Raw genomic sequence first — 17,540 nt, 5'->3', positions numbered from 1 at the left:
TCTGGCAAGTTTTATTTAGTATTAATATGGAGGTAATTAGGTAAACGTATGAGCAAAGTATACAAGTGTATACGCATTAACATAAATTAAGATTATTTTAAAATTAGTCTAAGGTCCACAATACTGAATAATGAAAAATGTAACCATTGTCTATCATTTAAAGATACATTAACATTCATTTGAAGGCTGAGTTAAAAGATGTAAATAATTAATGTTTGTAGACTTGTACATTTATCTGCGTGAGTGATCCCACTCATTGATTTCTATAACTATTATAACTGGTAAGCTTAGCAGTTTTAAAAGAGAGTAGCGGAACCTTACTTGCTACTGGTTTTCAGTTGGCACATTTTTATGTTGCACAGGATCTTTCGTCGTTTCCCCTGAAACAAGCGAACTCATTCAAGGGACTGAAGCTGAAGGTATACTTGTAAATGTGTTACAATAATCTACAAGGACATCCAAATATCTTTAGCACACTCGTTTAAATAATAATACTATCTAAAAACTGTATTTTGACTTTTTCGTGTGACTGGCTTAAGATCCTTGTCAGTTAGCTGACACGCTTCCTCGTCTTTAGAGCTAACACAAGAAAGCTAATCTGGCATACAACGCAATAGAAACAAGAAGTTTTCCGCCTCTAAACGTTTTGATATTTTACGCATCTAACAATAAAAACACCATCCTTCTGCAGGTCCTATACCAAACGTTCAACGATGTTTTTGACAAGATCGGAATATGACAGGTAAGATTTGCTTTGTCATTAATTGAGCGCTTGTCTGTTACAAAGGGCGATGTCGTGTTAAGATGTTTTGTAATGGAGTTTTCAACTTAATCTGTTAGTAAAAGCCGTAGTAAAAGCCGTTTTAGAAAGAGTTTTTATAGTTAAACTTATATAGAGAGTTTGCTAGTTTGCTTTCACTTTCGCTATACCTATTTATTTGATGAAAGTTGTCTCAGCACATCGTATTTGTGTACGTAGTCAATTTTATAAAGCAGAACATTATGGGTTATTTTGATGAATTAAGTGAAAGGTAACCCAGATAAACGAGAAGACAACACAACATGATGATAACAAGACTAAATTAATAAAATAATAGATAGATTTCTTTTTACCATTGCACATGAATGTATGCATTTCTAATACTCAATCCAAAAAATTCCACCCCCTAAACATGTTATGCTACATTTATAATACCAAAGTACAGTTTCTTGTTACTTTTAAATTTTTATTTTGTTGCTAATCCTGTTTTGCAGAGGTGTAAACACATTCTCTCCTGAAGGAAGATTGTTCCAGGTTGAATATGCTATTGAGGCCATAAAGGTGAGTACATTTGTAATGGTGGGTGACAGAACAGTACTTTAAATTTTATATTCTGTTCCTTGAGTTGACCCTGTTTTGTACTTCCAGTTGGGCTCTACAGCCATTGGCATTCGGACATCAGAGGGAGTGTGTCTGGCTGTGGAGAAGAGGATCACCTCTCCCCTGATGGAGCCCAACAGCATTGAGAAGATAGTGGAAATTGACAGTCACATCGGTAATTGGAAACAACAACTTACAACTCTTAATTTGCAACATTCCATAGCTGGAAACTGTCATCTGTACATGTGAGAGCATAGTTTTCTTCCGTATTCTGTTGAATGGAAAAGACAACAGACTAGAAACATCCTCTAAATCATCTATTTTTATTATTAGCCCAAATTATAGAAAATAACTGAAAACTTTAATAAACTACATATGAAGTTTCAATATACATTTTTATAATTGTATTTAAATCACAATTGTGTTAGATTTTTCACATATATCTTTGTTGACACTGATTTTTAATAGTTAAACATCTGCAGTCTATTTAATTAATGCAATTTTCTGTGTTTTATTTTAAAGGATGTGCCATGAGTGGCTTGATAGCTGATGCAAGGACTCTCATCGACAAAGCCAGAGTGGAAACACTGGTATAAATCTTAAAGTCTAAGCAATGACACATACTGCTTGTGTTTGTGTTTGACCTGAAAATAACTCACATCCACATTTGTCCTCAGAACCACTGGTTTGTTTACAATGAGAAAATGACAGTGGAGAGTATAACACAGGCGGTGTCCAACCTGGCCCTGCAGTTTGGAGAGGAGGATGCTGATCCTGGTGCCATGGTCAGTCTGTCAGCTTATCTTTATATAATAAAAAAACAGATAATTAAACCAAATAAAGTTGTAACGCCCTAATCCACATATCAGTTAACTAGTTTTACTTCACATATACCTAAGCTGTTTTTTTTGTGTTTGTTTTGTTTGTTTTTTCATATAGAGTCGACCATTCGGTGTAGCACTTCTGTTTGGGGGAGTGGATGAAAAAGGACCACAGCTGTAAGTTCAGATCACAAATCTTATCTCATTTAGCAGATGCCTATAGTATTAGGTGAAGCTACTAGGACATCATTGTCCTTGTTTGTATGTGTAGGTACCATATGGACCCGTCAGGAACCTTTGTAGAGTGTGATGCTCGTGCCATTGGTTCAGCATCTGAGGGAGCACAGAGTTCTCTGCAAGAAGTCTACCACAAGGTACGGTTTGACTTATCCGAACACTTTGACATGTAAACTGCATTTAGGGACATTACATTAAAAGGAGTGCATTAAGGTAAATGCATTAAGTGTCTCTGTTTCTCTCTCTCGCTGTCTGTCTCTCGCTTCCTCTCTCTCTCTCTCTCTCTCTCTCTCTCTCTCTCTCTCTCTTTGGGGAACTGACAGTCTATGACATTAAAAGATGCAATCAAGTCATCCCTCACTATTCTGAAGCAGGTGATGGAGGAGAAGCTCAACGCCACTAATATTGAGGTGTGTTCCACCATCACGATGAAAGAGATATTTGTATTAAAAAGAGGACATATTTGTTAGCAACAAAAAATGATTTAATATTTAAAAAGTTGATGTGTTTTGAGGTTTCAACTCACCGTCTCTTCTACAGCTGGCAACGGTGGAGCCGGGGAAGACTTTCCACATGTACTCCAAGGAGGAGCTGGAAGATGTCATCAAGGATATCTAGAAAAACACCTGTAATTTGTGGTTTGACTTCTGGACAGAAAGGGGCAGGACATAAAAACACACAAACAAATATTTCCGGGTTAGGGATAGGGGCGGGAAAACCTTTTGTACAAATCAATTCTGAAATTAAACTGTTGTATTCAGAAATATTCTTTTGTGGTCGTGATTATTCATTTTCTTCAGTTCATTTTCACAGTTTTTCACCTGTGAAAAGTTGACAAATAGATGGTTGGCCTTTGAAATAACTTTCATTTTTACCTGTAGCACTCGCTTCTTACTAAAGTGTAATATATTATTAGATTTTTCCTAATAATTGCCAATAAAAAATTCTGAATTGATAGTTGATCCATATCTAATGGATAGATTTGTTACAAGAATGGTGATAACCAAAACTCACCTGCTTCCCGTGTGTAATAAAAAAAAGTACAAACATCTGCTCCCACTCTAATGTTAATCACTGTTTACGGTGTCGTATAGTTTGAACCGTTCACAGTGTAATTTTTCCGAGGATATGAAACAGTACTGGGGGCTTGTGCTGGTTTCCTTGTTGACAAATCAAGTAACAAATGTAAGAAAAAACAAAGAAATAAATTTGATTCTAAATAGCGCCTTCTTTATTCATATAGATTGCCGAGATTATGCTTCTCACAGTCTTTCCACCAGATGGCAGTGTAATACGACACATTTTTTGACATCTCAGTGTGTGAGGATGACTGCTGACCAATGAGACGGTCGGTTATTCTTGTCCTGACCAATCCCCTTCTGCGGTGAATGGGCCGTTATTGAAGATGCATTCGTTGTCGGGAGGGGGGCATGTGGAGCCAAGTTTTAGTTCACTTGGGTTAGTCGTCAAACTAAAGTTGGGCATTTTTTTTGCAAGCATGATCTCCGTGTCCTGCTTTTTGGCGCTCGGGTTGCTGTCGTCTACTGCTACGGGCAGTGGTCTCCCACCGGCTGGGATACCCGGGAGTATCCAGCGGAACCTGGTGGAACCACGGAGGTCCGAGCCGTTGAAACGCAGTACGGGAGTGAATGAACAGACGTGTACCGCTCCACCCGGAGCAGAATCGAACCTGCGGAGCAACACTCACAGTGTAAGTGACTCATTCACTTGTTTTTTATAAAAAAGCAAACATAGTCTAACAGTCACTTCGACCCTTAGCACCAGACTATTCGTCCTTCAGTCTTAAGTAGGTCATCTTGTTTTTTTCTCAGAATCCACAATGGGAGAACTTAATGCTCAACCGTTCATACTTTAGAGTTAACAGTCGCCTTTCCCAGAAGGGGTTTGCGAACTTTAGTGGTACGGAAATCATTGGTATTTTTTTTTTCATATTTTAAAATTTTAGGGTTTTTGCTAGTTTAAAGTAAGGCTTTTAAATAAGTATATTATGGCTACATTTCTTGTGACTTTAATATGACAAATGCTGTTGAGTTAGTTTTGTTCTTAATGTAACGTAATAAAAAAAAATGTCAACATCAACATATCAACATTTCTGTTGAATAGTAAGTTTGTTGTAAAATTGAATAGATTGTTGTTTATTCAATGATTCTTCTGGTATGCCAGATCAATTTTATTATTGCAGTATACATTGTTGTTGACATTATCAGACACTCAAATTATTTCTATACAATCTTACACACTTTTCATTGTGTGTTGTGTGACCACTTTTCAAAATATCCTGGAGATGGTGTTCAATTTGATTGAAAGTTCTCACACTTCTTACTACGCCCATCAACTGTATTTGTTTACCCTGAATATCTCATTTTCGAGGGGATGTGATGTGTGCGGAATTTGCAAATTTCTGACAGGTCAAGGTTAGCTCTAGTTTGTCTTCAGGTCACTGACTGTGACTTGTTTTAACTACAAACTTTTAATTTAAATTGCAGGACCTCTTGATATTCCTACAGTAATCTGAATGTAAAGATGAATGAATCCCAGATGTTCTTACCTAAACATGTAGGTTAACTACACCATTGAAAAAGAATTTCCCTGGTACATCTAAAATGCAGACAACACTAGCTTTATGCCATGTTGGAAAAGAACAGACTCTACATCAGTCTAGTCAGATTGACTGGAGCCTCTCAAGGTCCTCTAACGTGGTATCTAGGATACTGTGGCGCCTCACTGTAAACTTCAGCTGTTCTACATCAATAACATTCCAAAACTTTGGATTAATGATGCACTACTTCATACGCAAAGAGTGAGATATTAAAATAAATCACAAATGTCCTTGACATATTACTAACGATAAGGTTCTGATTACTGGGATGCTATCATATTAATGCTAAGTTATCAAATTATGTTTTTCTCTCTTATTTCAGAGGTGTCGCTGCAACATTAGTGTTTATTTCAAGCTTTTGGATTGGTCTTATAGGTATCTGTAGGTGGTCTTGTGGTAAGTAGGTACAGTATTTAGTTTAAAAAGTAAAACTTTGTGAGTTGACAAGAAATAGCTTAGCTCCATTTTCCGTATAAAGGTTTGTGCTATAGAGATGTCAAAAGGACAACATGCTCAACTTTTTGAGGAACAACTGTATTTCTATTTACTTGTGAAGACAGAAAGAAGACCTCAACAATACCTGCACTTCAAGTGCAATAAACAGTGTTATATATATTAAACAGAGTTCATATTTGAAAGAAAACCTGCTCTAACTGATTGATTACAATAAAATGTATACAGGTTTTTTTCTGAAAAATTAAAAACAAAAAACAAAAAACAAATTACAATAAAGATGTAACATCATTTTTGGTTTTAGTTTAGTTTCAATAAATGATGCCATATCCAGTAGTTTATTACAAAGCATGTAAAGCTGCCTTTAAGACATTTAAACCTTTAACCTTTTAAAAAATAAAGAAAGTCATGTCGGGGACATTCATAAAAAAGTTTTGGCTTTCCCCACACAATGGATCTAACATTACCTGCTGTTAGTTTAGACTTTAGACAACATGTTGTCATAGGAAGCACAACAAGTACTGCTCTAATGTCCAGAGGAATGTTCAAGCATAACAACCCGGTCCAGAGCTGCAAAGCTCCACAGGACCGTCTTCCGTTACATCATTTCTGTGGTTCAGACACCTGGCCTAGCTTTTGAGCATGAAAAAATTTGGCATGCTGGTTCCCCTCTTTTCCTTTCTTCCTCACACCCCTGGACCCCCTGCTTTTAAGGTCTCGTTGTACTTTATTTCAGCCTTTGTGTGGACTGCGGTCTGAATTGTCTGCAATCAAACAATTGGACAAGGTCTTTTAAGTTTGTAGATGAGTAGCTCTTAGATATAGCCAGCCAAAAACCCCTCCTTTTTGTTCCATTTTATGTCCAATATAGACTGCACAGGAAGCATGGTATTAGACAGCCAGGCTTTGGCCGTGTTTGTATTTTTGTTTGAGTTTTGTGTGTACACTAACTGACTTTATACACCCCCTCACCCTCATTTCCCCTCCCATCCTTTATTCACTGTTGCCAAAAACATAGAGAAAAAACCTTTGAGAGGACGAGGAGGAGGAGGAGGAGGAGTAGAGGAACTGGGCTGCAGCCAACTGTTGCAGCACCAACAAAGCAGCACAGTTGATGCTGGACACGAGAGAGAGTTGTGGAAAGTAAAAGTTTGTTGGTGCACAGAGAAAAGCATTCAATGAAATCAAGAACTGAAATAAAGAAAAAGAGATTGAATAGTAAACTGAGGTAAAGAAAATATCAGCATTTGGCGTATTTCTCTAGAAGTATATGTTCAACTTTAGCTGAAACTATTACTCTTATTGTAAAAAGGAATCTGTGTGAAATTTTTTAAAATACTTTTGGGACAGTTTCAACATCTGTGGACTGAAACACGGTTCCAGAATTTAACATGGCTCAGGTAAAACTAAACACTTGAAGGCTTCAAAAACGGTGGTTTGTTTGGCAAAGATTCTTAATATTTAAACGGGGTCTAGTGTAAATGATTTAGTTACATTGTGCATTTATGTATTTCATTTAGGTTTATTTTTAATTTATAATTCTGTATAGATTAAGAGATTTTTATGATGAATTTTGCAGCATGACTGAAAATAATGTTTTCATTTTCAACTATGCTACTCTCTCTATAATTTCTTGTATTTCACTTTTGCCTTTTTAGTTGTAGTGTTCTGAGGGTAAATGTTTTGCAATTTGAAATAGATCCAGAAGTTGGCAGTAAGGACTCAGAGCTGCTGCTAATACCCAAAGAAAAAAGGAGTCAGACAGACGGTGCTAACAGGTTTAGACATATGTAGCCTAGCCATGGAGTGGACTGATAGTTGTACCTAATGAATCTAAAACAAATTCTTGCCTAGTGAGTTTTAAGGTAGAGCAAAAGCTTCAATGGATTTTAGTGTTTATAGTAGTGACTTGACTTTAATAAAAAAAGAACTGTATGTGGACCTAAATACTGTTAATATTTAATAATTTGGTGTTTTGTTTGGGGGTTTTTTTCCACAAAAAATAATTGCAATTAATATGCAGGTGATGAAAAACTATCAGGAATTCTGGTTTTGTTGTTTCCATTCACTAAATAATAGTTTAAAAAACTTGTTTGTGCATCCAGACCTGTGAGTCAGCAGTCAAGTGTGTCCAGCAGTTCTGTGCTGGAATGTGTGAACACAACGCACAAATAATACAAAAGAAGAAAATGATATGGAGCAACAGTAAAGCGATTGGGGATGCGTTGATTCACATGAAGGAGGGCTAGAAAGTTGTGTTCTCACTCAGATTTGGCAGCAGAAGTCAGTTTCCACTGGAAGGAGAGTTCCAGCAGGAGCCCTTCTCCTGTGGATTTATAGGTCGGTGTGCAGACTGGCCAGCACTGGGCTCACCTTGTAAACACCTTAACCCTACAGTTAAAGAAGAGACAGATAACACTTTACTTTGACCATGAAGACAATATTTTCCCAATCCTTTCGGATCAATACCGTAGAAGTTTGTTTGTGGTCAGCAAAACTCTTGACTCACACTGTCTTCTGTTGTTGTGTTTAAATGTTGGATTAGTGTTTGGCTGTGTGGCCATATTTCGGACGTCAGTCAAGGTCTTGTTTCCTGGCCTCAGCTTTTCATTTAGGCGTAAATGTAGGTCAAACACGCAGGCTGCATCCAAACGGCCCAGTTACTCTGGATAGTAGAGGAAATTAATTCTGTTCTCTTGGCTGCCATTTCTATTGTGTGGTTGAAGGACAGGGATGGAGAGAAAACAATGTTGTTTTTGTTTTCAGTTGATGCTTTGATACATAGTTGGTTATGCAACATTTCATTAATCTGATTTCTCTGCCCAATCAGTTCACTTTCACACTCGGTTCTGTGAGTCCACTCTGGCTGTCCTGGGTTGGAGAAGGATCAGGGGTGAGTTTGTTTATATTTGTGATAATTATTATATTATATTTGTGTGGTAAAAAATCATATTGTATGTAACCTCTCCTCTTTCCTCACGCAGGTGCTGCTGGTTCTGACCACATTTCAGGTGCCATTGTTTATGATGCGTTTCGGCCAGTCAAACCTCTACAGAAGGTGAGATGTAGTACAAGATGATGACTTTTGTCTTTTTTTTTTCAACTAAACCTTATCCTCAATATCTCACTGTAACCTTGTGTCTGTGTCAGTGAAGACTATGGCAAAACCTTCAAGGATGTGAGTCACCTCATCAACCACACCTTCGTCCATTCAGAGTTTGGCATCGCCAGCAGTCCGGACAACTCTGGGAAGGTAGGAAGAATGAGGGTCCTTAAAAAATACTGTTTTTTTTTCCAGGTGATGTTTTGCATACATATTTTGTAGAGTGATGAACTGCTCAGCACTGTTTCCTGACTGGATTTAGGTTATCCTGGTCGGTGAAGTGTCAGAGATTGGTGGCGCTCGACTGTTTCGCTCACAGGACTTTGGCCTCACGTTTGTTCCAACTGATCTGCCGTTTGAGCCCCTCTTCCAGATACAGTACAACCCTGGAGACTGTAACACCCTCCTGTCACTCAGCATCACGGTAGTACCAGCCTTATGTGACCGTCCAAACCTGAAAAGTAAAATGCTAGCTATCATAGCATAATAAATAAATAAATAAAAAGCTGCTGACCAGCTGAAAAATGTATTTGACAGATATAAACCAGTGTTAAAATTGATTACTGCAACACGTGTGATGTCAGGAACTGAAGACTGGAATCGAGATCGGATTCTTGTTGATAATGAGTTCCCAGTGGTCCAGTTCCTTGAAATCATCAGTGTGCTTGCTTAACGATTTCACTTACCAATTCCACAGACATGTTTGCTTAATGACGTATTTGCTTGATGACGTTACACACATGCTTACTGCTGTGGTTCAGTATTTACAACCTGGCAAAAGTATTGTCAAAGAGAAGAAAATTTGACCGAATGATTAACTTGGCACTGTGTCAGTATGTTGCAATTATCATTCTCTAAATTTTTTATTTATTTAGTGTGTAGTATCTTAAATGGCAGCAGTTTGCTCACATACTGTAACTTAAACCTCAAGTTTTACTTTCAGTCGGACCTGTGGCTATCTGAGGACTTTGGCGCCACTTGGAGGAAGATCCATGACAGTGCGTGTATGGTCAGATGGTGAGAATTCAATCTATTTTCTGTAAAAATAATTATTTGAGTACAAAAAATTATGAGATGTAGAGCTGTATTGAGAAGATGTATATTATATTACATATTTGAAAGACTTATTTAGAAATATTCCCATAAAATATAAAAATGGAAATTGACAGTTAAATGTTCTGACTGCTAATCAGTGGAAGCTACAAAAATCCCCAGTGAATGTGTTTCTCAAGTCTGTCATGTTGGTCCTCCTTTGAAAAATCCGTGACAAAGAAAGGCTGCAGTTGGAAAAACATCTTTATAAATAATACCGAATAATACAGTAATTCAGTTTATATGGTTAATTAAATGTACGGTGTCTTTTTAAAAACCTACTTGTGCTATGGCTTAAAATAAAAAATGCAAAAGAACAAATTTCACACCTGCTGCTTTACCTCATTATGTTTAGGGTTTGTTTTTTTTAATAGTAAATTCCCTCCAGTTAGTTTAGAGTAAACACAAACATGCCAGAGAGGAACATCATAATCTTTGCACGCTGCCAAGATGTGAAGTGTTGCTTTTCTTGTATGTTTATTGTCACTGTTGTTGTTTTCCACATCTCTTTCTCATGAGATTTTGGATTGTTCTCCCGAGTCTGGTTTCATTTGAGCGTCAGGGTTGGTATGAGGTTGTAATGTCAGCCTGCGGTAGCTTGCGGTGCATTGTGGGAACTGCGCGATAGCTCCGGGTGACCACAGCTGTCCCTTTAGTGCAGAGCCTGAATTGAGTGCACAGTGAGGGAGCGGAGGCTGCTGTCAGAGCAGATCATGAGTCAGCAGCAGCGACGGCAGCATTCTTATTCAGCCCACAGTCCTGGAACCAAAAACCTTTTGCCCCCTTTGGCAGCAAACAAAGCCATAAAGGACTTGGAGCGCAGCCTGGGAGTCGATGTTAGCTTTGCTATTACAGCACTTAGAAGAAACCGCAGCTCTAATCTGTGATTGCTACAAATTCCAAACACACATTTTAGCCCAAAATGCGTTTCAGTGTAAAATATGAGCAGTTCCATGTGAAACACCATGTTCCCTCTTCACTGTATGTCCTTGTACACACACAGGGGTCCAAAGAACAGCATCTATATTACAACAAACTACAATGGATCATGCAGTAAGTGAGAACGGTGTTGTCGACATGAAGCTATATAGTTTGAAAATTCATCCAGTGTCTAATTCTCTCCTCTTTCTGTCAGATGACAAAGGAATGTTGGCGCTGAGAAAGACGACCGACTACGGTCAAACTTTTAAGACCATTGCAACAAGGGTTTATTCCTTTATACTGGGAGGGAAATTTCTTATTGCTTCCATCATGACTGGAAAGGTACGGCTTCATCAGGACCATTCATTTAATGATCTTCATAACTGTACCTGCATTTATTAAAATTTGGATTTCATTAAAGAAATCCTGTGAATTGCAAAAAAACAAAAAAACAAACAATATTATCTTGCACTGCCCAAGTTTTCCTGTAGGTGGAGATAAGGGCAGTGCAACATGAGACGCTTTCTATCCTGTGTGTGTAAAACTCAAATTAGAAGAAAAATCTACTGAACTCACTGTACATGCAACTTTTTTAGGGAACACAGCGGGTTATCCACGTGTCAGTGGATGGAGGTGAAGTGTGGAACATGGCTCAGCTTCCCATCATTGACCCAGAGCAGTTCTACTCAGTCCTGGAAGCCGACCAGGACTTGATCTTCATTCACGTGGACGACCCTGGAGGTCAGATCTGAGAGTGATGGTGTTCTTGTATTAATGATGTCTGCCTAGATACACAAATGTCTCAATGTGTGTGTGTCACAGACTCTGGTGTTGGAACCATCTATGTTTCCGACGACAGAGGAATTGTATTTTCAAAGTCTCTGGAGCGAAACATCTACACAACCACGGGAGGTGACACTGACTTCACCACCGTGAAATCACTGAGAGGTGTCTACATGACTACTGTACTCACAGAGGGTGAGTTTACATACTGTGTACTTTTTGGGAATAATCAGGAGAAAAAGTAAAATATGTGGAAAGAACGAGTTCTTTATAGTTTTTTATTTCTTATAAGAATGTCATGTGTTCACTAATTGTCTATTTCCAGCTGCTTTAGTCACACACTATCAAACTTCAAAATTGAGCTCACACTGACATCACATTGTTTTTTTTTTACAGATGGAACAATGGAGACCATGATCACCTTCGACCAAGGAGGAAGGTGGCAGACGCTGCACGGACCAAAGAACAGCCATTGTGACTCTGGGACCTCCACTAACAGGCCAATTACAGTGAGAATATAATTTTGTGTTTCTGCTCAACGGCTAAAGAAATAGTCAGTCCTCATGTCATGTTTTGTTTGCTTTTACGAACGTTAAAATATAATTAAATTTTAGTGACAAACAATAGCTTCAGATTTGCCTAAATTTTTTTTTACACGTCTATAAATAATCTTGACATCTGCTGTGACCATATAAACCGACAGTATAGTTTAGGAAGGCATTTACTTGGATATAAAGTTCCATAAATCACAGCTGAAACTAAGCCATGAAATCCAAGGAACTCTTTGTAGACCTCTGTGATGAAATTGCGGCAACGCACAAATCTGAGAAAACTGATTCTAAGACTTTGAGGAGCCTGGATGATCATGAAATGGACACTTTAGACTCTTCCTCGAATTTGCCAAAGTCAGTAAACAATTAAGAGAAGCATTGGTCAGGAAAAACACTGGACACTTTTTCAGCATTACTATTGCACGACTTCAAGCGTCTCAGTGTAGAACGACTTGAACGATTGCAGAGACTTTCACCTCAGTCCACGGCGATGGAGAATAAAGGATGAGCTCTGACCCAGATGTGAAAAGGTTTGAAGTCATACCTGTGCAGACAAACAGCAGTGTTGTTTATCAAACAGCCTGTAGGAATGTTTACATGTGACAGAGTTCAGTTTTTGACTCAACACAGAATCCCGTGTAAAACAGCCACTGTGGCTTTGAATGGTATGTTCCCAGACCAGATCTGGCTGTAGCTCATCAACACTTGACAGCCCGAGTCTCCACAGTGACAAAGTGACTTAGTACTGACTTTGCTTTGATGGCTGTGTCTTAACAGTGCAGACTTCACATCCACGCCTCCTATAGCACCACCTTAAAGATGAACGTCCCCAGTCTGCCTTACTCTCAGCCCAACGCTGTGGGCCTCATTCTGGCTCATGGTAGGAACCAAAAGAACAAAACTGTGTCTTTATAACCTGGTACGTTTTTCTGCCCTGAAGTCGTTCATATTGTCTTGACTTATTCTCTTTCCATATTCCTCAGGCAGTGTTGGAGATGGAGAGTCAGCTTTGTCCCCTAATGTTTATGTGTCTGATGATGGTGGATACTCTTGGTTCTTGGCCCTCACTGGCCCCCATCACTATGAAATCCTTGACTCTGGGGCCCTGCTGTTGGCCGTGGAACACACCAACTCACCGGTCAACCAGATTAAGTGAGGATTACTGATCATATTGAATCCTATGAACTTTTTTTTGTTTGGATTATTTGGTTTTACCTACAGGTTTAATCAATGTCTTTTCCATCTGCAGGTTCTCAACAAATGAGGGCCAGTGCTGGAATATTTACAACTTCACCAACGACCCGTTGTATTTTGGTGCAATTGTCAGTGAGCCTGGCTTTCGCTCCATGAACGTCAGCCTGTGGGGTTACAGGAACAGGAAGAAAATAGTCATCACCATAGACTTCAGGATGCTGCTAACAAGAGACTGTGAGACCTTTGTTACACGTGACTGATGTTTTGAGTACTGAGTTTTGAGTACTGAGTTGTAACTTATGTCCAGGCACTGAAAAGGACTATGTGCAGTGGATGGCTCACTCTACAGACCCCAATGGATTACAGGATGGTTGTGTGCTTGGCTATAAAGAAACCTTTCTGCGCCTAAGGAAAGACTCCGTCTGTTGGAATGGCAGGGACTATGCTGTCGCAAAGAAGCTGGCTCCTTGTACATGCACAATGGATGATTACCACTGGTACGTCATTTTCCGTTTGTGTAATATTCTTGGAAAACGTTTTCTGCAGTGCTCTCTCCTTTTGTAGATAGGATTGTTGTCGATCACAGTGCACACGTTCACAGCTGTTGTTGATAAAACTCCACCAAACTTAATTCAAAGACTGCTATTCTCACTCACTAAAATTGAAATCATAGGTAGAGTGCAATATTCCTAATTCGGCATAAAAAAATATTTAATAAAGAACGCCTGTTCCTACAATAGCTTTGTGCCCATTAGTGGAGTGCGCCCCCCACTTTGGGAACCACTGCAAAAGAGTAATAGAGATATATATTTGATAAATTATGAAAAAGAAGCATGGTAATATACAAACAACCTGAATTATTTTCTGAAGACTAGTGGTCAATCACCATTGTCCTTTCATGGTGATAACATGGCTGAGCAGCTAAATCCCAGAGCTCTGCTAATTTGTTTTATTTGGGGATTTACTTCATCAGGTCATTTATTTTGCACGTCCCACATTACAAAGACTCCTAATTGATTTTTTTTTTCCCCAGTGACTTTGGATATTACAGACGAGAGAACAGCTCTGAGTGTGTGGAGCAGGAGGAGATGATTGGCCGTCCTCTTGAGTTCTGTTTAAATGGGACTGCAGAACAGCTGCAGACGAGTGGGTAAGAATGTCTGTTATTTTTCCTTGAAGTGTCCAAACGTATGTTCATGTTGTATTCTTTGAACGGGAAACATCAGTCTCTATTTATTTTATCTATCCAATTAGGTACCGGAAGATTCCAGGTGATCAGTGTGAGGGAGGTTTCCAGCCAACTAGGAAGGAAATTGAACTCAAGAGAATATGCACCAGCAACCTGCTTCATCAAAATTCTCCGGTCAGTCATGCACACACAACGAAAAAAATGACCTTTGACCTGGGCAGCACTGTAGGTGTGAATTTCTCAAAAGCAGATTAAACAACCTGGAGTTCTGAGATTTTCTCTCGTATTTCCTTGTAAACAGAGTGAAACCAGCTCACCAAATGCTGCCATCATAGTGATGATTGTCATAGTGATTCTTCTGATGAGCGGGGTCGCAGGAGTTTGGCTGGTCAAGAAGTACGTCTGCGGAGGACGGTCAGTAATTCCTCTATTGACACAAACTCCTCCTTAGTTTTTGTCCGTTTCTTACGTACATGTACCTGCCCTCACCAGGTTCCTTGTGCATCGGTACTCTGTGATGAGGGAACACATCGAAGCCAATAAGATCGAAGAAGTAGATGATGTTGACACTCAAAACGTGGAGACGGGGAAAGCACAGTACAACGAGGACTCAGATCAGGTAGCTGGTATTATTTAAAAACAGAGGTCTCTCTGAGTTATAGATAGATATAGATTTAATTTTACTGCTTTTTCACAAAGTGACCAAATGATAATGGGGTTTTACTGCACTGTAAAATTATTTTCTCACAGAAATACATATATATAAAAGAACAGTTTAAAGTCACTGTAATTTTGAGCATCAGGTTTAAGCCGAAAAATCTGTCCAAAGGTCAGATTTGACCTCTGGACAAGGAGTCCCAGACCCATCATTTTAAGTTGTGCCTTGTTATAATTATCACGCTGTTAAGTGTGTGACTTGTGTTTCCTCGTAGGACCTCTTAGAATGAGTGCCATCAAGACATAATTTAACACAGTCTTACACGATGCCTGGGTGTTTCCGTTGGTCCCACATGCTGATTAACATCTGCTTCTCACTTCCCTCCATCCCCTGGTGGCTGGAGGACTCAGCAGCAGCGGGACAACGTCTTACCCAGCTTCCTTGTTCAAGTTATAACTTCGGGAGGGGGATTAAACCCAAAAAAAGGCGTCTGGTTTCCTGCAGAGCTTTTCTCGTCGTTTCTGAGTTGTGTAACGGCTGTTGCATCTGAATATGTGGTCTGTCGTGTCGCTCTGTGTGTGTTTTCATTCGGCATTGACTGGAGTAAATATGGACTCCTGTTCCATGATTTAGAAGTAGAATACAGGCGTTACAGAAGTAAGAAGCAGTTTCGGCTTACAGTATTTTTTGTAGTATTAAAATAGAGAGAAGCCGTAAACGATGACACGATAATATACTCATGATGTTTGTGTCAGAAAACAATAACAGTCGTTTTACTCAGCAACTGTAAAGAGCCGGACTCAATGCTGTTCTCTCTGTCTGTGTACTATTCACGTCTTTCTTTACTGATTTGTTCTTAAAGCATTCACTGTAAGCTGTGGTTTCATCTGTATTGCTGAGGGTTTTTGATACTGAATCCAGACAAAACTTTTCATTTAAAGACTTGTAAATGAAATAGTAAAGTATAAAATATTACTTAAACTTCACTTTAAGTTGCTATTTAGGGTAGGTAACGTATGTGATACAAATCTCAATTATGTTCCTTATGATTTGTGTCATTGCAGTATTTGTTGTTTGACTGTTTCAGGCTGAGATTAGCCTTTTATGTAGATTGTAGCATAAAGACAGCCAATATTTTCAAATTCCATTCCAGGTGTAATGAAAGACTTGAATTACTGCCAAAGCACTTTTATTGTTATATTAGTCGGTTAAAATAACCGTAGCATATTCATATGATTATTAAAACTACAATACAATCTTTACTTGAACATTCTAAAAAATATTTAGACACCTGAGTGAGTATACCAGTCCTCATTTCTGTTTCTGTTACTAGTCAGTCTAGTATGTTGTTGTCTTATATTGTAGCAACATATGCAAAATGCATGTGGCTAGTGATTTAAACATAGTTTACTGTACAGCAGTGGCTTTTTAAAATTTCTACAATGTCACTTAAATTCAGTAACAAATCAGGTTGATAAGAGATGTTTCTTTTAGTATTGACCAGAGTTGTAGACTTTTTTTTGTATATTGACTCATTCAGAATTAAAACAAATCTTAACATGCTTGAAAATGTTCTTAAAACACTAATTGAATGTGTTTTATACAATAGTTACGCTGTTTATAAAACTGGATTTTAGCATTTTCATATTCCGCTGCTTTACTTTAGATGAGTTGATTGTAGTTCTTTGTTTTTTCACCCATTTTTCTCTATTCAATTATACATCTATTTTTGTAAGTATTGTAACTTCTGACAAAGGCAGGTCTTATGATATATTTTCTTTCTCCAGTAGAGGCAATAATATCCCAGTGAATAAGCTATTTTGATAAGAAAGACTGATTTAAAGGTTTTTCTCTAGGGCAGATGGAGGGACCTGGTTACAAACGTAACTGAATATATGTGATTTATGCTTTTGTCTTCACACAGCTGTCATTATAGATCAGTCCAGGCTATTTCAGAATTTATTTGGATGTATTATTTACATGTTTTGTTTTTGCACTGTTTCTACAGATCTGTGAAAATATTGCTTCTGTGCCTCTTTGGTTATCTATTTTTATGTATATTGACATAATTTTCCATGTGTTATTTGTGATCATCCTTTTCTCATTTTTCACGCTAAATAAGACATTATTTTTTTCTGTAGCAAGATTTATTTTTATGTTTATGCAATTATTAAATGAAGTCTCTTTCTCAATACTCTCTGGTGTCTGTCTTTTTTAAATTATTTCTACAGTAAATGTACTTAAATGGGATGATGCATTGCTGGTATACTAGCAATGACAATAATTCACTTACTATTGGATAGTGGACACCTTTTCAGTCAAATCTTAAATCTTAAAATAACTCAAATTACATTGTGCATTGTTTATTGTTGTTTTTTGAAGCGTATGTAAAAAATATTAAGTGTTATTCGTCAAAATGGTCAACAACCTTGGAAGACCTCTGTAGAAAAGACAACATCTTGATACAAATTTCAATACAACTAACTATCAATGTTTTGCCACTAAAGGGATTTTTTTCTTTCTTTTAAGACTGACGAGACACTGTTATGCTTTTCTTT

At 38.1% G+C, this 17,540-nt stretch overlaps 2 protein-coding genes across 3 annotated transcripts; both read left to right on the top strand.

Annotated features, from left to right (window-relative positions):
* The first annotated feature begins 326 nt into the window (after positions 1 to 326).
* On the top strand, positions 327 to 3,184 carry psma5 (proteasome 20S subunit alpha 5). Its single transcript, XM_008320200.3, has 10 exons — positions 327 to 419; positions 692 to 742; positions 1,255 to 1,321; positions 1,409 to 1,535; positions 1,883 to 1,950; positions 2,038 to 2,145; positions 2,300 to 2,358; positions 2,453 to 2,555; positions 2,742 to 2,828; positions 2,959 to 3,184. Exons 2-10 carry the CDS (start codon positions 714 to 716, stop codon positions 3,034 to 3,036), a joined length of 726 nt encoding a protein of 241 aa, XP_008318422.1. The 5' UTR covers positions 327 to 419; positions 692 to 713; the 3' UTR covers positions 3,037 to 3,184.
* Positions 3,185 to 3,809: 625 nt separating this feature from the next.
* On the top strand, positions 3,810 to 17,192 carry LOC103386091 (sortilin-like). Of its 2 annotated transcripts, none has more exons than XM_008320199.3 (20): positions 3,810 to 4,129; positions 8,322 to 8,384; positions 8,476 to 8,549; positions 8,642 to 8,744; positions 8,857 to 9,018; positions 9,538 to 9,611; positions 10,690 to 10,739; positions 10,822 to 10,949; positions 11,204 to 11,348; positions 11,430 to 11,585; positions 11,787 to 11,899; positions 12,719 to 12,821; positions 12,925 to 13,093; positions 13,191 to 13,369; positions 13,443 to 13,632; positions 14,169 to 14,285; positions 14,390 to 14,498; positions 14,626 to 14,738; positions 14,817 to 14,943; positions 15,257 to 17,192. In XM_008320199.3, exons 1-20 carry the CDS (start codon positions 3,824 to 3,826, stop codon positions 15,269 to 15,271), a joined length of 2,496 nt encoding a protein of 831 aa, XP_008318421.1. In that variant the 5' UTR covers positions 3,810 to 3,823; the 3' UTR covers positions 15,272 to 17,192. The 2 variants fall into 2 exon arrangements, with proteins under 2 accessions (XP_008318421.1, XP_016892450.1); XM_017036961.2 differs by having other exon boundaries at positions 14,817 to 14,946.
* The last annotated feature ends 348 nt before the right edge of the window (positions 17,193 to 17,540 follow it).

The sequence above is a fragment of the Cynoglossus semilaevis genome, chromosome 11, assembly GCF_000523025.1.
Source record: "Cynoglossus semilaevis isolate Cse_v1.0 chromosome 11, Cse_v1.0, whole genome shotgun sequence".
In the NCBI taxonomy this organism is placed as follows: domain Eukaryota; kingdom Metazoa; phylum Chordata; class Actinopteri; order Pleuronectiformes; family Cynoglossidae; genus Cynoglossus; species Cynoglossus semilaevis.
Note: the sequence above shows the minus strand (reverse complement) of the source record. Positions and strands in the feature narration are given on the sequence as shown.